Source organism: Poecile atricapillus, chromosome Z, assembly GCF_030490865.1.
Source record: "Poecile atricapillus isolate bPoeAtr1 chromosome Z, bPoeAtr1.hap1, whole genome shotgun sequence".
Lineage (NCBI taxonomy): Eukaryota > Metazoa > Chordata > Aves > Passeriformes > Paridae > Poecile > Poecile atricapillus.
In genome coordinates, this window is record NC_081289.1 from 27,663,118 (window position 1) to 27,687,275 (window position 24,158).

A 24,158-nucleotide genomic window follows, 5' to 3' on the forward strand; every position below is an offset into this window, starting at 1 on the left:
TTTTCTTTGCACATCTGGAAAGGGGTTTTCCTTTTGCCCTCTCAAATGGGCTGTCTTTGCCAGTCCTTAACATTTGCTCTGAAGATGCAATAAACAATATCCTTCCAAAGTTATTTTTAAAAATCTTTTTCTCCAAGCCACAGGTTTCTCTCCTAGTGTGGTCAAAACTGTGAGGCTTGTGTTTTCCACCTCCTGCAGTGGGATTAGTGAAGCAGTTACTGTGCTGATGGTCAAGGTGAGTGTCATGTCCGAACTTCACTGAGGTTAAAATTAAGGCACGATTGCAGGCTCCACAATGGCAATCATCTGGAATGCCCACCTTACTGGGGCAAACCAAGAAGCAGATAGCTAAACCTAGTGGATCTGATGCTCCATGCAGATATCCTGCTAGGTACACAGGGCTTGCAAGGTCTATATACAATGTTTCTAAGTTGTTACGAAGTCACATCAAGAAGAAGTGAGGCTCAGGAGGACCAAAAGAGGATGAAGAGGAAATCACAGAGCATACCAGTCAGCTCCCACAGCTCCATCACAGCCTGTCTCTGCACTGGTGGATGAAACCCTGGCACAAACCAGGTGACAGACCCTTACTGTGCATTACCCTTGGAGCTGGCAAGCACACATGGGCTCTGTCACTGTCCACAGGCTGGCTTGGAGAGAGGATGAACTCATTTGTGCCTGAAACACAATCTACTGGGAAGTAGTACCTCAAATCTCACAACTTCTGGAGTGTAACAGTCACAAATTTGGGCCTCATACATTTCAGTGGATGCTATTAATCCTGAAAACCTTTACAATAACCCACTGGGGCACATCTGCAGGGCTGTAAGTGTCAAAAACTAAGTGGGTGGAGCTAGACAGCACAGGCAGGAGAGCAGGCTGTTCTTCAGGCTGGAGCCCGTTGTTTGATTGATTTTGCTAAAACTTTTTTGTGTTAAACAATTTCTAGGTCATGGTGAAAATTTCCCTTTGTGGAAAAAAACAAAAACCAACAAACCAAACAACAAAAAAACCCCAATATGAAAAACCCAAACCTGTGGGTTTGCGTGTTCCTATTTTTGTGCTGCTGAAAAGCTGAAAATGTTTAAACAAAACATCTCTTGTCAGCAGCCGCAATGACAGAACTGGGTAAATGGATTCAGGAAAAAGGTATTTCACTGAAAGCAAGAATAGTACTTCAGACAGTTTTTCTGTTTCCTGATGGAATATTCTTTTGGTCAAAGTGTTGATTTAATTTTACATAAAAGCCCTGAAGGGAGTAATAACCTCCTTGCCTTTTCCACACTTCTCTCTCTCTCTGCCTCCCATCCACTGATGAAAAACCACCAGCCCCCAGTCCCTGGGCTGCACATGCCGGTAAATCTGTGGAGCCTGAACTTTCTGTCCATCTGCATCAGCTCGAGCTCACACACGTTTGCCCCAGCATTTCTCCTCCTCCGGGGCTGCAGCCGAGCTGCGGATGATGCGGGAGGAGGGAGAGCATCCCGCGGCCAGCTTCCCCGTGGCTCTGACCCGGGTACCATGTGCGGGTGAACTGGGGAGGCTCGTTGCCATAGCGACCACTGCTAAAATGCTCCCCGCTCCCCGCGCCGGGATGCAATCCGTGGCAGACAGTCGTTCTTGCGTGTGTGGGGGAAGGCCGGCGGTGGGGTACCCCGGGGAGGCTGGAGCGGGGCTGACACTGCTGGGGAGGCCGTGGGGGAAGCCCCCGGGAATCCCCGGTGGGCAACGAGGCCACGCTGCTGGCTGCTCGTCCTTCCCCCGCCCGCCGCAGCTGCTCCCGCCATCCCTCCCTCCCTCCCTGCCTTCCTCCCGCCCATCCGCGCCTGTCGCCTCCCGCTGTCGCTCAGCCCTCCCGGTGGGGTCCCTTCTCCCTGGCACCGCCTGGCCGGGAAAGGAGCCTGACTCATCCCGGCTGGGACCCGGCAGGTGCCAGAGGGAGCAGTCTCCTCCCGTCGCCCTGCACCCGTGGAAGAAGGTAGGTGGCAGGTGGCAGGGCAGGTAGCGGTGCTTGTTGGGGATGCGGTGCATGGGAGCGAGGTCACGTCTGGGTCCCCAGTCAGCGGCAGCTCCGTGCCCCAAGCTGCAGCCTGCCCCAGGGTGCCCAGGTCCGGGGGAATCTTCTGCGGTCAGGGTGAGCCCACGGCTTGTAACGCTGCAACCTGGGTTGTGCTCCCAGCCACGCACACGGGAGGGTTCTGTGCCCAGATTCTCCTGTGTTCGGGCGTGCTGCTCCCAGCCTCCCCCAAGCAGTTTCGGCCCCGCCGCTTGCAACATGCTCCCTGGGGCTCCTGTCTCAAGTGTACCCACGGCATCTCGGGGGCAGTGGGAGGTGGCATAGAGGATCCACGGGTGACATTGAAGGCAAGAGGCTGGAGTGAGGTGTAGCACTGGTTTAGAAGGGGTCAGACAGCTTATCTATATGAGACGCGCTTTTGGAATGAAGACCAAGGACTCTTTCATGTCTTTGGGGGGACATGGATGTCCCAGTGCAAAATGAGGTGCTGAAGATCAACTGGTCCAGCAAGGTTAAGGCACATTTAATATCTGCAGAACTGCTCCAGAAAAAGCTCCAGAAAGCTAACACCTTTAAATGAAAATCCCTCTTTTCAGTATTTGCAGCCAATACTGAAGTATTGGCTGCAAATCTGACTGAACTTGCTTCTGTCAGATGCTCACCCATCTGACAGAAGCAAGTTGGTTCTCCAGGCCAGCCCTGCAGAGGCTGGAGGGGGGGCTCTGACACCTCAGCCAGCGCTCGGCTTGGCCATGATGAGGACTCTTGGTTGAGGGGGCGGGGACGGGTGAGCAGCGTGGGGACACAGCAGGAGGATAGGGCTGCATAGCAAGTAGACTGAAGAACAGGCTGCTGGCAAGGAGCTAGGAAATGCTGGCTCCACTAGTGATGGAGGAAGGATGAATTGGGAAGTGTGTAGGGCTGCTTTTTATTGCAGTGCTTTTTTTGGATGGTAGCTTTGCTCACACATTTGGAAAGTGGATGATCAGGGAAGGGAATGAGGTTATTGGCTTTCCTCCTGTCAGCCCAAGAGATCCAAGCTGAACTCACCTTCACAGTGTCCCTAACCCTGCCCATTGCTCTTGCAGCCAGGAACAGATACCAGCTGCTGAGATACCTCTGAAAAAGAGGTTTGCAGCAGCCTGAGCTTCCCAGGATGTCTGCAGCTGCAGTGGGGGATGCAGGGGGTGCAGAGGAGCTACTTTTGCAGAGCATGCAGGAAAGCTGTTCTGAGGGGCTTCTGGCCCAGAGTTCAGACCCAGCTCTGGTTGTAGAAGGGGTTCGTGCCTAATTCCTTACATCATCCCTTAAAGTATGATAAGGGAAGCCACATACCTCCTCACAAAACCTCTGTGATGTTGTTGCAAGTTATGATGGAAGTTTTCCTCAGCAGTTGCTCATCTGAGGTAGGCACAGACAGCCACGAAGAGGCAGTAGCAGTGCCCAGAACAGATCCATGCCAATAAATGGGAGGAAATCAGGTGTTTTCTGCAGTTTCTTTCTTATGGTAATAAGAATTGCAGCTTGTTTCAGATCTTACCCTGTGACAAAAGACTTACTGTTATACACCCTCTTTTGGACAAGAGGTGTCCAGAAGATAAATGCTGCTGGGCACATTGAAAACAACTGATGGCTGTGGTATTAAAAATAAAATAAAATAAAATAAAATAAAATAAAATAAAATAAAATAAAATAAAATAAAATAAAATAAAATAAAATAAAATAAAATAAAATAAAATAAAATAAAATAAAATAAAATAAAATAAAATAAAATAAAATAAAATAAAATAAAATAAAATAAAATAGCCCAGCTCCTGGTGTGGAAAAGGTATCAACCTTATGGGTCAGGAGCCAGGAACTGAATGGAAATGCTCAGAGCTCTCCCCAGCCTCCTCTTAACCCACCCTGTGGAAGGGATTTGAGGATATATGGTTATTGCAGAGGGATGACTTGGGTGCCAGTCAGATGTGACAGATCTCATCTATCTGGAAAAGCAGGAATTTGATGTGGGTGCAGGTCTCTCCTAACTCTGTCCCCACTGAAGTCAATGGGCATTTCATCACTCCCACCAAGGGAGGGGAGGGTTACAGAAAGCCTCCTTTCAGGACTGCATTTTTGTGCCACCACTGTGCTTTCCTAAGTGTGAGGGTCCCAGGTTTAATCCACCAAAGCCTTTAACAAGCAGCATATTCAAAGTGCAAAACCCAGATCTAGTGCCTGGTGAAGTTGTAGCTGTGCATTTCACGGGAGATGCTTTTGGATCCCCTTTTCTGTCCCTGCATGATCCACACCTTGGCTGCCATTTTGGTGCAGAGCAAGTGGCAGAGTTGAACAGGCTGGGTGCCTTTGTGAGTTGCAATGTGGGTTGCTCTCTCCCTCCCAAAGGATGGGGATAAGGGATGGGTTCAAATATGATGCCATTACAGATTTAAATGGCCCTAAGTTAGGGTGCATGCTCTAAGCATGGCATCAGCAGGGCCATAATGGTGGGGAGGGAGTGTGCCAGGGCACCAGCAGGTTATGGGGCTGGGACCCCGTTTGTCCACCCCTCCAAAAATCTTCAGCGCTGATATCTGGACAAGGAGATGTTTCTCCTTCTTGCTCTCTCATTTTTAGCACTGGGCCAGCAGCAACTACACAGTGTGGTGTTGTTTTGTGTTCCCCAGGGCAACGTTGCTCCAGACTCACCTTGCACCTGGCTGGCCAGGGGTTCTTAGCAAGGCAGATCAGCTGCTCCTGGTGAGTGTTCCCCACTGCACAGTGGCTGATGTGGTGGAGTGATCTCAGCTCTGTTCATAGACTGGTGCTGAACAAAGGACCCTGAGCCCTGGCAAAGCAGGACATGAAATTGAGGCGCAGTAAGGGAGGGCTCAGTCCTCAGCCAGACCAGCTCAGACTGGGAAGTCAAAGAGGTGATGGAGTGTCAGGGGAAGCAGATTTTCCCTCAAACAGGAGGTGAGAAGCAGCTGTATTTACCCACTGCCTACCTTTAATCACTGGCAGCAGGACCAACCCCCTCTGTGGGGAGGGAGCAGGACCGACTGTGCATGGATCCCAGCAATGATCCCAAATGCATTGACCTCTCCCAGTGGATGAGGTGCCTTCATGTGCAACCAAGCATGAACCAGGTGCAGCAGGGCTGTGAGGAGGGACTGGGCACTGCTGATGAGGCAGGTGTCTTGTGATCAGTCTTGGTGAAGATGTGTTTTGGGTGTTCCCACTGCATGAGCTTTCTCTCCTTTTCTCTGGCAGCCATGCCCCACTTCTTGGATTGGTTTGTGCCCGTGTATCTGATGATCTCCATTCTCATCCTGGTTGGCTTTGGAGCTTGCATTTACTACTTTGAACCAGGACTCCAGGAAGCCCATAAGTGGCGAACACAGAGGCCAATCATGGAGCGAGATCTTCGGAAGACACTGATGATTCGGGACAACCTGGCCTTTGGGGTGCCTGAGGTCTGACAAGCTGTCCATCACAGCCAGAGGAATCTCTCCTGGGTAGGCAGCAGACCACAAGCCTCACTAGGGATGGCAGATCTGCCCTGGTAAAAGTGGGGCTGGTCATCACTTTGCTCTGTGCTGATCTGAGTCTCGTACTCATCACTCACCATTCTGCCTCTTTGCTTCTTAGTCAAGGTTTGTGTGGCTGGGGCTTCCCATGTGCTCACAACTCTTCAGCCAGCCAAGGACTTCTGCTCCTTCCCTTGGCCAAGACTGATGGACCACTCAAATGAAATATGCCTTGTTAATCACTTGAGTTTGAGCTGCCTGGCGTCTTGATGGCACCTTCAGCAGGAAAGGTACCTGGTTTTGCAAAGGGATACAGAAGCTTGTATTCCTATTCCCTAGGTTAAATCTAACATAGTCTGTCTAAGTCCAAAGGGTATTTTGGGGAAAATAAATGGGGTTTCGATACAAATTGTTGCTTTAGCTGAGATCTTCCCAGCACCCACTCTCAGTGCTAGGATGGTGAGCTTGCTGAAGCTCTGTGCAGGGGTACCAAGGGCTCAATGAGCCTCAGAGACTGAATGCCTTTATCCTTGCTAAATGCACACCCTTTCTGTGTCTGTTTGGGGGATGGAGAACATCCATCCATACATCCATTCCAGATGTATTTCATTCAAATCAAAGGTCTTTATTAAAGAGGTTTGTTCAAGTCCTGTGTCAAGCTGAGAATGTTCTGCAGGTCTCCATGAAGGGGTGCTGCCAGACTTACCACATGAGCCGCTCCTGATCTGCCTGACCTTCTGCTCCTCTGTCATGGAGGGAGATGGGATAGTCTGTGAAGCAACTTGCACTTGTTCAGTCCCCTGCACTGCAGAGCCCTACAGCCTGGATGAGCTCTCCATTGACTGTTTCCCAGTGAAAGCTGGGAAGCATCCCTCAGCCCTTTTTTTCCCTGCATGTCTCTGAGAAGGAACATTGAGCCTGCCATCTAAATGGGCCCATTGTACCACCTTTGCTTTCTGGTCCCAAGCTGTATAATGTAGGTCTGGCACAAAATCCCATGTTTAAAGACTTTCTGCACTGTCACAGGGATAACCAGCCACCAAAATGCTGCATGAAGCTGTGACACTGAAGCTGAGAGGGATATTCCCGTCCTCTCTCTCCCTTCCAGCCCAGTGTGTACAGGGGTGTTTGAGAGAGCAAGGAGCCTGTGGCAGGAGGTTGTGTCTCCTCTCCTCCCACCCCAACATCCACCCTTTGCATGTACATAGGTGCAATGGTGCTACCTGTGCATGCTCTGGACACAGAGGGATCCTGTGTGCCCCACTCCTGCATATCCCAGGTATGTTAGCTGGTACCACCATCCTATGTGCACATGTCTGTGCATCCTGTCCCATCACCTGGGGCAGCCAGTATAATGGCAACCCACATCTCCAGCATCCTTTCACTGTTATGGTTCTGTGCTCTAGTCCCTAGTGGCTTCTTTCAGCAGCAGGGGTTCCTCAAGCCAGCTGTGAAAATCTGCCAGAGCTGCTGGCTTGTGTCACTCAGCCTCACCTGTGAACCTGGGAGCAGGAAGTTTTTCTCCTCCATTCCCAAAGAAAGGAGAGTTCATTGGGCTGCTGGGAGTGATTTATGCAGGAGAACTCAGTGAATGGGATCACTCCTGTGCCCAAAGTTTTGCTTGCCCTGGCAAGCAAAGGCTCAAAGCACAGGTGCAGCCTGAAAGTTGGTAATTCTCTGGGGATGAAATTTAATTTTTAGCTCTAAGGAATGGATCAGGACATCCTGCAAATATCCTGGGTCTTTCTGGGACATTTAATCTACCAGACTGCAATTGCATTACTGTTCTTTTCCACACCAAAACCAGGCACACTGGCAGGTTTCTGGCTTTGTTTCAGACAGAGGAGAAGTCAGGAGTCCTTTCATTCAGCCAAGTAACAGAGGCCGTGATGCAAGCACCCTAACTGGGGAATCTCACTCAGCAGGGAAATGCAGTGAATGGGATTACTGCTGTGTCCAAAGTTATACTTGCCCTGGCAAGCAAAGACTCGAAAAGCAGGTGTAGTCTGAAACAGATACATTTTTGTGACTTGGGGCTGTGAAATGGAAATGACAAGGGGCTGGGTTACATGGTCTGGTGTGCCACCCTCAGCTGCATGGCTCACATTCCCTGCCCTCTTGCACATCACAGCCATATCTCCAAACACCAGCTTGGAAATCTGCTTCCTCACCTTGACTCCCCAATAGGTGGGATTGCCCTGTAAATGAACACAGCGTAAATACCTCTCCACTGGAGCTGAGGGACTTGGAGCAGTTAGGAAAAAGTTAAACCATCCCTGTGGGAATGGCAGCCTGCACTCTCCCTTCCTCTGCACACTGTTGTGCCTGTTTTTTGACCTCTACTCTGTCTGTGACAACACAGAAACTGAGCAAAAGAAGACAGCAACCAGGTGAGGACTGGATTAAATGGAATCTAATTGTTCATCTCCTCTGGCTTATGTTTTGTGCAGTTTAGTCCTGACACAATCAGCATTAAGCCAGGTATTTTCCATGGCTGTGAAGGACTTTATTGTCAGCAGTGTCAAAGGCTTCACCAGTGGAAGTGTGTGACAAACTGTATGGTTGATGCTTTATTTTCCTGCTGTTCCCCCTGAGAGATGCTTCCTTCTAGCTCTGGGCAGGCAGCAAGGAGCAGTCTGCAATGAGGTTTCCTTACCAACAGGGTAGGTCTCCATTGGGCTGGCTCCTGTGCCAGCTACACTACCAGGCTATCTGGGAATAATTAAGCCAAAGGCAAATGCTGCCTGAAAATGGAGATCATTTCTCCTCTGTGGGATCTGTGCAGCCAGGAAGACCTCAGGGGAGAAGGAAATAGTCACAGATACTGAATTAAACTGCATAAAAATCACAGAAGATACTTAGTGCTGGAAATACTACATAGTATCAGGTTGGGGTTTTTTCATGTTTTCTGTCTCTTTGCCCTTAAGGAAGCAGAGAACTCACACTGTCATGGGCTCTGCCTTCCACCAGCGTTCCCAAAGGCTTGATGGGGGTCATTGGATGGTGATTCCTCTTCCACTTCCCTCAGGCCTGGTCACCTGAAGTTATGCAAACATTGTTCCTGCCACACTGTGGGTGCCTGTCTCTCCTTCTCTTTGTTCCCACTTGCTCACCAAACCGTTCATATTCTCATCCCATCCCACCAAAATGCCTTACTCCTTTCCTCCTTGTTTATTGTGTTGCCCTTCAAAGTCTTCAAAGCCCGAAAAGTGAGGAAGGTGTTGAGTGGGAAGCTGAATCCCTCTTGACCCTGAAAATGCCACAAAGCTGGCAAAATTAAGAAACAATCATAAGAATGATGATAATAAAGAAGCAAAAGAAAATCAGAGTAAGAGCATGAAGCATCAACTTGGACAAACACGCAACAACTGACCATTGAACTTGCACGGTGGGATATATAAATTGTTGCACTTGAATATGCCACTTGAGGGCAAAAAGACTAGGAGAGGAAGGGAAAGCATTTCAAAAATGCAAATATTTTAATTTTTTTTTTTTTTTTTTAATCACACCCAGTGTCCTTGGAAGCAGGCAGCGCAGGCCTGACCTGGCAGGTCTGCATCACTCCTCCACCTCCTGCCGTGGGAGCAGGGCGGGGGGTCAGTCATGCCGTGGCGCTGCCCATGCTGTGGGGCTGCTGGTGGCAGGGGGCAGGAAGGTGCTGGGCAGGGGCAGGAGTGGCCATGGCACCCAGCGTGGGAGCGAGCCATGCAGGCCACAAGAGCCCCATTGTCCCAGCTGGAGGCGGCCTGGCCGGACAGGGCTGGAGGTGGGGGCTCAAGCACGTCAATGACAGCAGCACCAGGGAGCTCTGCACCCCGAGACACCACAGCCCTGACAGCAGGGACAGCCTGGGCCGCCCAGCCCGGCCCGGCACCCCCAGCACCTCCGCTGCCGGCCGCCATGGAGGAGGACATGGCCCTTCATCGCAGCTGCCTGTCGGCCCCAGGGAGCCCCAGCCGCATCCCGGGTCCCCCACGGCGGCGGGACAGCGCCCTCGGGGTCGCCGCCTCCACGAAGCGGAGCTGCCTCTCGGTCACCCTGCGCCGGGCTGGCGGGGGGCTCCCCTGGGAGCGGCTGCGGGGCCCGGCCCCCGTCACCCCAATCCCTCCTCGGCCCCGGCCCGCGGCGGCCGAGGGGCCCCAGCGACACGGCAGCTCTGACGGGGCCGAGGCCGCCCCGGTGCCGAAGATGGGGGTGTCCTGTGCCCCACCACGCTCCGGTGGGTCTCCGCTGGCGGGATGGGCTGGGCAGGGGGAGGGAGGCACCAAAGGGTCCCCTGGTGATGACATGGAGCCCAGCATGGACAGGACCCTTCAGGAGAGGTAGGGTGATGAGAGGGAGGACGGGGACTTGCTCCTCTTGGAGTGATTTCCTCTTGACCGACACCAGAATCATGGGTGGGCAACAGCTGGTGGGAGGACAGCCCCCGTGTTTGTGAGCCTGGCACCCAGCAGGGAGACAGGCAACTGTGGTCACCGTGTCAGGAGATTGTCTGGGTGCTGGAATGCCTGTCTGTCTGTCTGTCTGTCTGTCAGAAACCAGCCTAGCCCGGGGTAACTGCTGACAGCTACTTCTAAATGTTCCTGTAACCTGCAGTGGGTGCAATTTTCTTTTTGTCCATTGTAAAAAGAACATTGTAGAAAGAGGAACCCCAAACCATTGCCAAGTCTGCCATGTATCCTACAACCTGGCCTCCACTCAGGGGGATTGGCTTGTGGGGGGGAACACATGGTGCTCCTGTCATCCCACTGACTAGAGGGTCAGAGCATTCCCAGATGTTGGTGTCCCAGCACGACAGGGACACAGTGCGTGTTGGGGCCAGGGTTCACAAGTGTAGGAGAAGGAAATGCAAGGCAGGGAAAGGGCTTCCCTATCTAAAGCTACAAGCAACCAGAGGTATCCACGTGGCTCTTCAGGCATGAGCACATCCAGAGGACACATGGAGGTGCCTGCCAGGGCACATAGGGATGTGACCTGTGTACCCCAAGATGGTCCAAGTGGGAGGACCCATCCCTGCTCGCTACACACAGGCACACACACGCACATGTTTGTACACACATGCACAGAGAGGGGACAGCGCTGGCTCTGTCTCTGCACCTTGGGCTGACAGCCAGGAATCATGGTGCTGGAGGAGAAAAGGTTTCTCACACCTCCGCAGGCAAAGCTGAAGGGCAAATCGCTTTTGATGAACCAAAACATTCCTAATTTCCTCCCTCTGGGAAAGCAGAAGGAGATTTTGCAATCCCTTGATCCCAAGAAATACCTAGGGGCAAAGAGCACCGTCTTTCAGCCCCGCCGGAACTAAGCTGTGAAGGGTTAAATATGCCCCTCCCTAAACAAGCAGAGATGCTGAAAAGGCTGGGGTATTGGGAGGGAAAAGGGCAAGGAAAGGCCTATGGGGTGTGGGTGTGCAGTGAGGGCCCCTCAAGGACATGGGGGCCCCATCGGCAGCGGCCCCTCCAGCCCCGAGGCCATGCCCCCCCCGCAAGTCAGGGAGGCTGCCGGGGGTTTGGGATGGAGCCGGGGGCCTGGGATGGAGCCGGGGGAGGGTGCGCGGGGGGAGATTTTGCGGAGATGTTTAATATTCAGGTCACATGACGATGGCAGCAGGAGCAGCACCAGCATCCCCGCTCTGCTGAAATATCCACTGGAGAAGGAAGGGAAGGAGAGAGGGGGGAGAAGAGGACACAGGGAAGAAAGACAAAGGTAAAAGCAAGTGGAGCCTTGTAGCCCACCGTGCTGCTTCATCAGCGTCAGGCTAGAAAAGTGGGGGGAGACCCATCCCCTTGGGAGAGGATTCGGAGACAAAGGAAGCTTCATGTTCAAAGGTAGGATGCTCCGGGCTTGACAGGGCTGGGCAACGCCAGAGGGACACCGCTGGGGCTTTTTGCGCAGGAATCCTCCACCATGCCCCCACGCTCCCCAGCTGGGCATGGGGGAGGGATAACCCCGGAGGGCAGTGGGGGAAATCGGTCCTGGCTTTGTCTTTCCTCTGTTTTTTTTCCTTTTGGTGGCAGCAGCCTTGTATGAAGGAGAGGGAACAGGGCTGGTTGTGGTGCTGATGGGGAGTAGCTAGTGCCAGGCACTGCTTTGAAGGGAAGGGATAATCCATCTGGGGAGTGCCCACAAACTCCTCAGCACCTGGCTTGTCCCTTGCCAGTGACAGGCAGTGGGAATGTCCTGTGTCTCTCCCTGGGCATCCTGGCACAGGAGCCAGCAGGTATGTGGGCAGGGGCACAGGCAGCTGTGGTGGTGTGGGTACCCTGGTCCAGGCGTGCTCAGCATCTTCACGCCTTGTGATACAGCTGTGCCACCCGGGGGGTGAGCTAGGACATGGGACAAGGATTGTATGGCTGGAGAGCAGCACCAAGGGCATGGCTGGGGCTGTGGTGGCTGGGCTGGGGATGTGCCCAGCTCCTTCACCTCCGGCTTCTGCATCTCCAGAGAGGATTCGGCACATGCTGCCCTAGATTTCACTGCAGCCAGGCTCTTGCCCAAGCCCTTTGCAGAGTGCTGAGGGGAAGAAAGGTTGCTGTCAGGAAGGCTGCGGCAGCCCAGAGGATTGGGACGATCTTCAAGCCAGACAAAAAGATCTAGTAAGAAGAATCATTCTGTTCTGTACTCTGAGGTCAAGCAGTACATCTGGCAGGGCTCAGCCATTCCCTTGCACAGCTGAAAGAAATGCCCTGGGGTCATCGTGGGAACTGAGGAGGGAGAGGTATTTTTTCAGTGGAGAGATGCTGAGTCCAGCACCTCTGCAGATCTGAAGCAAGGAGCAGGTCCTGATGCCCATTAGCTCCAGGGAGGCTGTGCTACTGAAGCAGCTGCTTGCTTTCTTTCCTAGGAACCTGGCATCACCCTTTGAGGGCCTACTTCTGCCAGCTACCTTCAGGTTTTGAACCCATCCCTCATCCCTGTTCTATGTCCACAGTGAGTGGATCTGTGGGTCTAGGACCACATGGGTGGAAGGGGCTGGGGTGAGATGTATGTGGGGATCACTGCCTCCAGCTGCAGAGGGACAGCCTTGTGCTACACTGAGGGAGAGCTGCAGCAAGGCCATCCGTGTGTTATGTGGGGGTTAAATAGCTTTTCCTTGCTGGAAGCTGGTTTGTGGTGAGCACTGTTTGCAGCTCTCCCTCCCTCTTGCCAGACAAAGGATGGGAAGGCAGGGGGAGGGGATGTGACTGTATCTGGGTTATTGGGACTTAGTAGATGTTAGTCCCCACTACCTGAGCCCCTAAGGGACCTGCAGGGCTACCTCTGTCCCCACACAGCTCCTGTGAATGTCAGAGCATGAAGGGTGAGCTGCAGCACTGGTGGCTGCTGCTGGCCACATATGCCGGCCTTCTAGGAAGAGGTTTTGGGGTGGATCAATAGGTGTCAGAAGCAGGAGCTAGCTGGGACCATGGGGACCTCTCTGGGCACTCATTCTGGTTCTGCCTGTCCCTACCTCAAAAGTGGCACTTTCCCTGGGTCCAGTCACATGGAGCATCATCTCCTGTGAGCCATATATTCCCTAACAGCCCAGCCCAGGGCCACCTCCTACTGGATCTGGGCAGCAGGGTGGGTGTCACCAGCTACAGCCCTCGTAAGTGAGCTTCTCCTAGCACACAGAACAAAGCAGCAGGGAAAAGGGGGGCCTTGCAAACAGCAGATGTGAGTGGTTAACCTTGGATACCCCTCTATTCATTATCAGCTGTACTGGCTGTAGTGCCCTCTCATGCATTCATTACAGGGGACAGCTGCAAGGGCTGCAGGATGTGCCCAGGACACATAGTGCCCCCCCTTCACCAGGCACTCCGTGTGCTCAGGACGCTTCCTAGCATCATGTAGTGCACATAAAACAGAGCCACTCCCAGGAGAGCAGGCAGACATGTTTCATGTCTCAGGGTGCCCCTTACGGCTCTGATCCCAGTTTTGCACACCCTGATTGCCCACAGCAGTAGATTCTTCAGCTGGATCCTTGAATTCATCTGTGGGAGGCAAAAGGTGACAAATCATGTGCAGAGAGATGAGCCCCAGGAAAAATTCAGCAAAATGGGGGCTTCCCTGCCTGAGGCTGGGAAGGAACCTCACACGGAGAGGAAGGCAAGTGACCTAGAGGAGAAAGGCAGGTGGCTTATCCAGACACCTTGAATGTTCTGATATAAAATCCAGGAAATATATTTAAGGAGACTTCTGGAGATCTTTTCTCGTGGTCTCAGGGTTTTCTATAGCTGCCCAAGAACCTGAATCTGAAATATCTGCCCTAGTCACTGGAAGCTCCTGTCTCCAACAGTGAAGCTTGCAAAGGAATGTGTATTATGACGTCCACAGCAGTTAGCAACATCTGCTGGCTCTGGGCAAGGCTTTCCTTGGTGAGATTGAGGGATGAGTTATGAACCTCTTAGTGAGCCTTGAGGCTGACAACAAATTCTCTCCTTCCTCCTCCCTTTGTAAGAACGAGGGTGGAAGGAATGAAGGGCAACAGATTCCCTGAGGACAATCTACCACCCAAGCAGTGAAAGGGTCACAGCTCACATTGCCCATATCCTGCACCCATCCCATGCAGCTGCTCAGCTGGGCTTTCTTCCCTTCTTGACCTGTTCCCTTCCACTTTTGGGGTTTATTTGCCTTCATTTACTCCAGTAGCAAAGTACCTTGCTGGGGCCACAGCCCCCTGTCCCTAATTCCCTCTAGGAATCGTTCTGTCTCTGTCTCTCTTCTCCCACTCTTAGGGCTAGGTAGGACCCCAGCAGGGCTGTGTGGGGTGCATATGGAGAGTGCTGCAGCAGCATAAGGGACACAGCCCAGCCACACAACCATGATACAGATGATGTGAGCAGCCTAGAGAGAATGAGTGAAAGGTAGGGTGCAGGAGAACTGGCTGCCCTGGCCCCCTGTGCTGTACACAGAGAGATGGGCTTTCCTGGCTGCCATCAGATTTGATAAAGCTGAAAAAAGACAACGGGAGCCTCAGGGGATGCTTCGTCAGCAGGAAAGGCACATACTGGTTGTGATGGCTGTAAGAGAGGATTGCAGCTGAGAAGCACTTGGCTCGGCAGGCTGCCTCCTCCAGCAGCTGCCCGGCAGCATGAGGTGTTCCAATTTGCCAGTCTGACTCAAGCCAATGGTCCATCTTGTGCTCTGTTTCCCCCAGGGTGCTGCTCGCTGCTTCAGGAGAGGGTGATGATAGTCCAGGGTGCCCTCACTCGATGGGGAAAAGCAGGAGGGGGGGTCATCCTCTCACTGACCTCTCCTGTGTGGGCAAGGTGGAACAGAGGTGGCACAAGGTGTTACCCACAGTGCTGTACATGAGTGGCTGTGTTACCATCATCTCACACAGAGGAAAGCTCCTTCTCTTTTTCCAAGCAGAGAAAAGGAAATGGGTGGAGGCACCCTTTCCTTGTCAAGGATGGCCCTTCCACAGGGTCTTTCCTTAGCACATGGTAGTGGGATATTACAGCTTATAAAAAATGTAAAATCTTCACTTTGTAGAGCAGCCCTTGTGTCAGCACAGGAGCTTTGATGTGGGAGTACCAGGCAGGGTCCCCATTCAGCCATGGAGCCTGCTGCAGCCTATCCCTGTCCTTGAACAAAATCTCTCTGACCTCTTCTCAGTCTGTCTCTGTCTGACTTGACTAAGCTGTCACAGGGACCCCAGATTGGTGCCATCAGTGTCCCCAGCCCGGTGACTTCTGAGTCATTTTCCTTTTGAAAAGGGGCATGTGTCACCACCAAATGGCAGTCGCCTGCTTTGGCTGCTCATGTCCTTTCCTGCTGCCAGTGGATTCTGATAAGTGGAGGAAAAAACTCTGCCAAAATGATGGAAAGGGATAATTTAGTGTGAGATACTTGAAGTGGCATCCAAAACAAATGAAATACTTACCAAGCAAAAACACATTCTGTCTCTGTCCTGGAAAAATAACCCTCTAATGAGACAAAGCATGGGGGAGTCAAGTAATTAGAGTGGGAGAAACTCTAGTTTGCAGCTGGCTTGTATATGAAAGTTATTTGATTCCTATCCCCTTCATCTTCCTTTTCAGATTCATCCCTCACGCCTCCCTTCCCCACCAATTACAGCTTTTCTTCCATGCCCTGTCCTCTCCCAACCTCCACTTCCTCCCAGCGGGTGGGAGCTACTCACTAATGAGACAGAGATAAATGGGTGAGGCCTGCCCCTAGCAATGTGTGCCATCATCCAAAAAAGGGTCAGGGAGGCTGGAAAGCCCTTAGGGTTTTCTTTTTATCCAGTTGTTTTACATGGAAGAAGTGAGGAAGCAGAGATGAGGAGGGAAAGATGCAGATAATTAGTTTTCTGATGATGATGATTAGTTTCTTGAGTATGACAAAAAACATTGGTCTACAGGTGGGAGGCAAGCACAGAGATTATGGCAATACTTTCACTTGCACCACTGTCTTCCTCTGAGGAACTCAGCCTGTGTACCACAGCCAGTAATCCAGCCACTCCTGGCAAGGGCCGAGCTTGCAAGTCCTCATGGTGCATCCCAAACTCTGTTTCAATGCCAGGATTTCGCACATAATTTTTTTAAGTCCGTTCCATTGCAAATTTTATGGTGAAGTTGGAGGGGCAAAACGCTGGTGGTCCTGTTGAGAACCAGGAGACAAATATAAGGAGACACACCTGGAGCTTTGGGCACCTGATTATTGGCTCAGCCAGCCTCTCTGCCCCTGCTGTTTGGAGGTAGCCATCAATATGCTTCATTCTCAATGAACCCCACTTCATGTCCTTGTCTGGAGTGCTATGTAGAAGAGTGTGCTGGAAACTCAAGTAGATGTTCCTCTGTGGTGAGCCTCACCACTAACATCTAATTCAGTTATCCTCAATAGCCCTTGAAAAGGCTGCTCAAAGCTGCCCTCAGCCCCTGTGACAGGTCAGTGAGGAGATTTCTTGTTACACCTCAGTGATGATTTTTCAATCTTTGTCCCTGTACAGGACCAGTGGAGAGCAAAAACGAAGCAGCCATGTCTGAGATGGTCCCAGAGCCGCGACAAAAGCCAGTCGTACCAATGAAACCCATGGGCATCAACACCAGTTTGCTGGGCTACATCGGTATTGACACCATAATTGAGCAGATGCGCAAGAAAACCATGAAGACAGGTTTTGACTTCAACATCATGGTTGTAGGTAGGCAGCTGAGGAACTGGGAACCATGGCCAGGGACTGTCCCCTGAGGCCAGGTGGGAGAGTGAGCCCTGCAGGGAGGGCATGAGGGAGCACACAGAAGTTGCTCTGAGGGAAAACAGAGTCTGCACATGGCAAGGAGACACCTCCAGCCCCTTCCCCTGCAAGCCTGGCTCTGTTCTCTGGGCCTGCTGTCATCACCAGGCTGTAGCAAATGTCACAGCTTCCTCTCTGCAATCCTCAGGTCAGAGTGGACTGGGAAAGTCAACATTGGTAAACACCCTCTTCAAATCCCAGGTGAGCCGCAAATCTTCAGGCTGGAACCGGGAGGAGAAGATCCCCAAGACAGTGGAGATCAAAGCTATTGGGCACGGTAAGAGCCAGGCTGCTGGGGTAGAAGCAATACTGATGCCTCAGCATAGTCTTGCAGAAGATCCCAGCAGTCTGCACAAATAGTTCTCTGGTATTAGGCAACTCTTTCTCCATAGAAAGCTAAAGGACAGTTTTAGATGACCTCAGAGACAGACAAGGCTTTTCTTAAACTGGAATACCCCTGATGCCACAGCCAAAAGTGAGGGGTAGAGAAATTGTTAGATTTCATCGCCTAAGACATTAGTCTGCAGTTGTTGATTAAGCCTTGATGTAAGTAATTTTCACCTGCAGTTACATTTAATAAGCTATACAAGGTGCATTGTTGGGTCCCATCCTGGTAAGGCACACCTCCTCACAAAGCGTCAGCACAGCTCCTGCAGTGGTGCAGGGTAATGAGCATCATCTCAGACTCAGGATGATGTGTTAGAGGGGAGAAGTTGTGTTAAGGTAGGTACTATCTTTGGGCCACAGACCGAGCACAAATCCATTTTCCTGTGGCAGAGTGGTGAAAGGTGGCTTTTGTGTAGATATTACGAAAATTTGGGGTCAGACATGCAAATGGGGGTCATAACTGTTGAGGCATGACACAGCCTGGTCTGGTCATGCTTTCTGGGCAGGGATGAAGGCAGAGCTATTTTGTTCCCTTGTGGGACACAGAGATGTGTTTCATGATACAGCAGGTCCCCAGGGAGGAGTATGATTGTTTGCAATTTCTCCCCCAGTCATTGAAGAAGGTGGTGTCAAAATGAAGCTGACAGTGATTGACACACCAGGATTTGGGGACCAGATCAACAATGAGAACTGGTGAGTTTTACAAGGTCAAAGCCTTGTGTCCCAGAAAGGGCTGAAGTGAAGATGGTATATGAGTGACTGTCATCTGTTTGGCCCTTGAAAGTGTCTGGGATCCTATTGCACTTGGGGGGCTGATAATGGGGCTGTGGGGCCGTAAAACTGTGGGTCTGGGTGTGTGACTGGGGGTATGCACATATTACATGGTGAGTGCTTACTACTGTGTCCAGTTACAGAAACTTTAATCATTGTGCTGATGGTGAGATGCTTGAGGTGGATTTTTTTTATGCCTGAGACTGCTTTGCTGCTGTCAGAGCTGGGAACACTGTAGGCAGGAACACGAGGAGATTTTTACCTGTCTGTTGATCTCTCTCTCCCACTTTAACAGCTGGGAGCCTATTGAGAAATACATCAATGAGCAATATGAAAAGTTTTTGAAAGAGGAGGTGAATATTGCAAGGAAGAAACGAATTCCAGACACGCGCGTGCACTGCTGCCTCTACTTCATCTCCCCTACGGGCCACTCGTATGTACACAGTCCCTTGTCCTTCCTCCAGCCCTTGGTACCTCTCTGCCAAATATATATCCTACACTGCTGCACCTCAGACATGGATCCAGGGATCCTGCCAGCAGGGCTGGCCACTCCTTAGCTTAACCTTGGGTGCTGTGGGGCATGAAAGGGTCTAAGATTACAAAAGCAGGAGAAATGCCACTGTGCTTTTTGTGAGAGGGCAGAATGGATGGGAAGAAAGAGATGAGAACATGGTGGCAGCAAGCAGGGTATGTACAAGGGAGGGTTCACTGGTGCCCTGATGCTTGGACAGTCATTAGGATGAAAGGCGAGGAGGGTAAAAAGTGACTGTTCCCATCTTGTTCCTTCTTGGGCTGCAGCTTGCGGCCTTTGGACCTGGAGTTCATGAAACATCTCAGCAAGGTAGTGAACATCATCCCAGTTATTGCTAAGGCTGACACCATGACCTTGGAGGAGAAGACAGAATTCAAACAAAGAGTGAGTATCTCCTCTTCTGGATGGGATCCTTCCCTGCCCTGGCTTGGAGGCAGGAGAAATGAGTGGTATCCTTCTTCCTGGGATTGCAGTGCGGTCTCCAGGGTGTGCAGAGAGTCCAGTACAGGGTTGGTGGGTAAATCCTAAAGATGCAGCTGTTTATATCTCTGAGGGCATCTGTTAGAGAAGGAAGAAATGTATGTACCCTTGTGATGTCTTGTGATATGTTCTGCCATGGGAACTGGAGAGCCAGACAAGTAACTGAGGTTGGAAAGAAAGACTCATTGTTGCTGCCCTGTGTCCTCACTTTACTGTGCACTTCCTTGGGACAATCCCTGCCCACTCGAAGAATGTCCCAGATGTGTTTGCCTGGCCTTGCCAACTGCCTTACTTTCAGGTTGGTGCTACTTTGTGCTCCAAAATGTTTCTCTGCTTAGGTGCGCAAGGAACTAGAAGTAAATGGGATTGAATTTTATCCCCAGAAAGAATTTGATGAAGACTTGGAGGATAAAACAGAAAATGACAAAATCAGGGTAGGAAACATTTTATTGTGGGAGGGAAAGGGGTGATGAGAAGAGCACCATATTTTGTTCTGCACTTCAGCATCATTGCCCTCACACATAAGAAATAAACTGCTTTTCAATCTCCATTCCTGTGGTAGTTGTAATCTCTTTCCAGGGATATCTATAAAGCAGAGTAACCCAATGAACATCTGCACAACCCTATGGACTGCAGAGTCTCCTGCACTCTGTGCTCTGGAAACAGATAGTTTCTCCCTGTGCTTAGAGATATCTGAGTCCTCAATAGCTTCACCTACTGTCCTACTTCCCAGGAAAGCAGCACCCTTACTCCATTTCTGGCTTCCCTCAGTACAATTTCAGCCACTAAACTAGGTGAATGTTCATGTGGCTTATGGGGAAGGATTATTTGAGTCCTGTCTTTCTGTTCTGAAGAACTACAAATCTGGTGAGAAATATTCACCTCAAGCTATCCATATGAGCAGCCCTGGGCTGGACTGACCCTCTGGTGGTGATGCTAAGGTACTTCTCTAGTCATCCTCCTCCTCAGAAATGCTGGAGGTAGGAGCAGAAAAGCTCTGCCCCAGCTCCTGAGCCCCTGGGACTGCTGCAAGCTACCCACTAAGCTTGTTGGGGTGCAAGGACACCTGGAAAGCAACAGTCCAGAATTCTAGGGATAGCACTGAGGGGTGAAAAGGACAGCCAGTGAAGTTTTGCTCTGGAGAATCTCTTCCCTCAGAGAAGGCATTGTATTTGTTGAGCTGAGAGGTGGAAAGGTGGATGGGGAACCATGGTGGTGCTGGTCTCTGGAATGGGTTCAATGGATCTTTCCATGTGTCTCTCCCCAGCAGGAAAGCATGCCCTTTGCAGTAGTGGGCAGTGACAAGGAGTACCAAGTGAATGGCAAAAGAGTCCTGGGCAGGAAAACACCTTGGGGAATCATTGAAGGTAAAAAACCTCTTGCTTATGGGAGATGAAATTATTGTCTGCACATCACAGTAATAGACAAGGGTCCAGATAGCATGTCCTTCTCGTCCCATTTGTGACAAACTGCTTGAAACCAAGCAAAAGGAGAATTCTCAAATAGCTGTGCCAGGAGGGAACTGCCATGATCAATATGGTGCCACTATCACCACCTGGCAGAAGCTGGAGCCACTCTGAACACCATGGCATGTGAAGCTAAGCTCCTGAGGTTGCCTTGGTTTTCAAATGGAAATTCATGTGTGACTGCTCAGCATTTCTTAGTGTGGCTCCTCAATGCTCGACAGTGTGGCGTTCAGACAACTGCCTGTCCTTTCTGAAGTATGCAAACTCTACCTGCTTGGAACCTGCCCCCATGGCAGTGACTTTCCCATCTCTATAACCACAAAGGGGCTATTGAAAAAATCAAATGTAACAATTGCTTGCTTTCTTTTCAGTGGAAAACCTCAATCACTGTGAATTTGCCCTACTTCGAGATTTTGTCATCAGGTAAGGTCATGGTCATGCACCAGTTTGCTCTTGATGAGCTGGGAGTCTTCCTGAGATCCATTCAGAATGAAATAGCCCCTACTAAAAGGGAAATAAAGTAAATTTCAGGCAGTGAAAGCTTATGTGGTGTAGGGTTGGATTGATTTAAGGGGTAGATACTCTAGTGCCTCTCTTAGTGACATGACCACTATGTTAGGTAGGTGCTAGCTTTCATGTGTGAGCTGGATGCCTGGAGAAAAGCACAATAGTACCACCCCTCTCCAGGTTGCAAAAACTCCCATTAAGGGAGTTTAAAAAAGAAATCCCACTAAGGTTGCAAAAACTTTTATTTGCTGCTGACAGCAGGTCAGTAATAAAGAGGTCACTACCACATCCTAGATTGTGTTTTCTTCCAGGTTGAAGGATGTGCTGGAACATAAGGGCTGGAAGTGAAAACCTTCATATTTCAGTAGCTTTCATTGTCCTGTCTTATTTCTACTCTGTTTCATGAAGTTGCTTCAGCACAAATTCTGCATAAGAGCTGTAGATCCAGGGTCACTCTTCCCTATAAAAACAACACAAAAAATAAGAAAATAATAGAAACACAGTTCACCACCAAAGCCCTGTTTGTGGTTGATTTCTCTCATTCCACTCATTCCACTTGTGGGTACAGTGCTATTGAAACATTTGGCCAGGTACAATGCTTTGACATCACCCTTTCCTCTTTTTGTTCTGTAATACCTTCTGCAGCAGCTTTTCTAAAGTCTTTCAGTAAAAACATCCTACCCAAATGATCATCTCAAAGCCTATAGCAATCCAAGTCCCCAGGCTGTCTATGGAGGTTAGGGATGATGCTCACAGCAGTGTTCTGCAGTTTACAATCCACAGTGAACCTGATAACACTTCCTGATGCTTCCTTGTCTAACCACTGCTTCAGATAAGTCCCAGTCTGGTCTGACACACCAGGATGGCCAGTGGCTGTGTCGGTGGCACAGGTGCAAGAAGGGCAGGGCACTGGCAAGCACAGCCAGGAATTTCAGCCCATGTCCTGCATCCTGCCTGTGTGTTCTCAAGTGCTGATGCTCCAGCTCTCAGTTGTGTATGATGACACTCATGCTATCCATGCAGAAAGCGGGGTAACAATAATTAGCTAAACAGAGTGACTGAAAAAAATATTCTGTTTATTTGGGGGAATAAAATTATCATCAGAAGAATAATACTTACTGTGCTGACATTGGCTATCATATCCTCTTTCCCAACCCACTTTGTCCCCTGCAGGACCCACCTTCAGGACCTAAAAGAAGTGACCCACAACATCCACTATGAGACCTACAGGGCCAAACGGCTGAATGACAATGGAGGGCTGCCCCCCATGACTGTTGAGACAGAGGAAAACCACGAAAGCAACCTGTGAAAGACCCTCCCCCTCCACGGTCACCTGGTGACTCTGGATAGACAACCCACCCCTGCTACCCTTGACTCAACCATGGGCCTGTCTCTGAAGCATGTGGCACATCCTCCGTGGGAGTGAGAGGATGCAAGTGTGAGTGCGTGCGGGCGTGCATGTGCCTCCCTGTGTGCCGGAGAGGGACAAGGGCATCTCCCCCATCCTTCCCAGAGTGTCCCCATTCTCGGTTTGTTTTTTGCACAGTGGACTGTCCGTCAGCTTCCTTTCTCTCGTTTCTGTGTCTCAGCTGTGTATCTTGCCTGGGGGAAATAGTGTTGGGGGGAAGGATTTCTAGGGGCATGGATTTTAGAGGGGGGAGGTGTGGGGCATGCTGTGGTCCTATTTTTATCACTTGGAGACAAGGCAAGGAGAGACTCTGGGAGAGATGGTGGAGTCAATGCATGTATGTTTCAAGAGATGTCAGCAGAGATTTCTCTTGGATCTTCCATGGGTGTAAAGGCAGCTGGTTGGTCTGAAGGCATGGTGGCCTGGAATTTTATCCCTTTTTCTTGCTGTGGCTTCCCAAGGGGAAATGGCAGCTTGGAACAGGGTAGATGAGAGAAGACTGGCACATTTTTGTGGTTCAGAGCAAGTGACTGGTGGGAGGAGACAGAATTAGTTCTCGGACTGTAGCATCTGTTTGAGAAGCATCAAAGTACTTGGGGAAAATTGATACATTTTCCAAAAGAAGCAGAACCCAGAGGAAATGAACATGTTCCTGCTGCAGAGGGTGCTTGTGCCCTGGCCGGCACTAAGGTCAAAAGCCATGCTTGTGTCACAGGCATTTGACTCTGTGCAGATCAGACCAATCTGTGCTGGGGTCACCCCAACTCCTGGGGTCACCCCATGTCCCTGCTGCAATCCCCCACTGCAGTGGTCTCTCTCCACCATCACTGAGCAGGTCCTGGCCAAACCCTTCCCCACAACATGGCTTCTCTGCTGTGGGAGCACAGGGAAGACAATGCCATAGGGGGTCCCTGCTGGGACCTCCCCCAGGGACAGTTCCACTTGACATAGCACCTTGAGGATCTTGGAGGAGTGCAAACAGCCATGGATTGAGAAGCATGGGGACAGGGTGGGGGCACAAGAGATACCTCTTCTTCATTCTCCTCATTGAAATGGCTGCATTTGCTACTGCAGCACTGCTGTTCCTCTGCTCTGTACTGTCCCATGTCCTCCTCCACTTCTGTGCTTTTGTCCTCATTCCCTTTTAGCTCTCCATAGCTTTCTTCCTTTCTTTCCCTGTCTCACTTTCTCTGTTCTTCATCTTTTAAGTCTCTCCTTCATTTCTCCAAGTACTCAAATACTCCTCCAGGCTGTTTCCTCCCTCTCCCAAGCTCTCACACCTTAACAACGTGCTTTTGTGTCCTGTTGAGAAGCTGTTGTTCTACCTTTCCCTGGAGGGGATGGGGAGGGAAGGTGAAGACCTGTGAGCAGAAAGGGGCACAGCTTTACTGAAGACTATATGCTTGTGTCTAGCTGGTGTGTCAGCTGTTTTCTGGGTGTCCCTGAGCCAGGTCAAAAGTGTCAGGGCTGTCTGGGCAGAAGGAGGGAGGAGAGAAGACCAGAGATGTCCTGAGGCTGGCAGTGTCTCCTTGTCTCTGCATGTCATGTGGCTGTCAGGGGCTGTCCCCTCCAGGAGAGATGCCAGCTGCACATAAAAACACGCATGTGGAATGCCATGGCCGGGCACGGCAGCACTGAGAGAAAGGGAAGTGCAGGGGCTTTGGGATGCGGGTTGGAAAGGCTGGCACTGGAAGGAAGAAGAAGAAAACAACAAATGAGCAGCAGAGGAGGATTCAAGTCAAACTTGATGTTGGTTGATGGAGCTGTATGGGGCCAGGGCTGAGAACAGGGTTCTCCAAGCCTTAGCAAAACTGTCAGGAGCGTATGTCCATCTTGTGGCTTTCTATGGTGCTGTCACTG

At 50.9% G+C, this 24,158-nt stretch overlaps 2 protein-coding genes across 2 annotated transcripts; both read left to right on the forward strand.

The window, feature by feature from the left end:
* Positions 1-1,890: 1,890 nt before the first annotated feature.
* On the forward strand, positions 1,891-5,758 carry LOC131592745 (small integral membrane protein 45). Its single transcript, XM_058864482.1, has 3 exons — positions 1,891-1,978; positions 5,270-5,514; positions 5,648-5,758. Exon 2 carries the CDS (start codon positions 5,272-5,274, stop codon positions 5,476-5,478), a length of 207 nt encoding a protein of 68 aa, XP_058720465.1. The 5' UTR covers positions 1,891-1,978; positions 5,270-5,271; the 3' UTR covers positions 5,479-5,514; positions 5,648-5,758.
* A 5,431-nt stretch (positions 5,759-11,189) lies between these two features.
* Positions 11,190-22,614, forward strand: LOC131592746 (neuronal-specific septin-3-like). The gene is made up of 10 exons (XM_058864483.1): positions 11,190-11,354; positions 16,463-16,654; positions 16,896-17,024; positions 17,746-17,827; positions 18,201-18,338; positions 18,704-18,821; positions 19,256-19,351; positions 20,185-20,284; positions 20,755-20,806; positions 22,064-22,614. The coding sequence occupies exons 1-10, from the start codon at positions 11,345-11,347 to the stop codon at positions 22,197-22,199; spliced, it is 1,053 nt and encodes a 350-aa protein (XP_058720466.1). The 5' UTR covers positions 11,190-11,344; the 3' UTR covers positions 22,200-22,614.
* The last annotated feature ends 1,544 nt before the right edge of the window (positions 22,615-24,158 follow it).

What these genes read in the sequence shown, in the direction of transcription:
- LOC131592745 (XM_058864482.1), top strand. Translation starts at nt 5,272, where the DNA reads ATGCCCCACTTCTTGGATTGGTTTGTGCCCGTGTATCTGATGATCTCC.
- LOC131592746 (XM_058864483.1), top strand. An exon ending in GATCAAAGCTATTGGGCACG is followed by an intron (nt 17,025 to 17,745) that starts GTAAGAGCCAGG and finishes TTTCTCCCCCAG; the next exon opens with TCATTGAAGAAGGTGGTGTC. An exon ending in CAGAAAATGACAAAATCAGG is followed by an intron (nt 19,352 to 20,184) that starts GTAGGAAACATT and finishes GTCTCTCCCCAG; the next exon opens with CAGGAAAGCATGCCCTTTGC.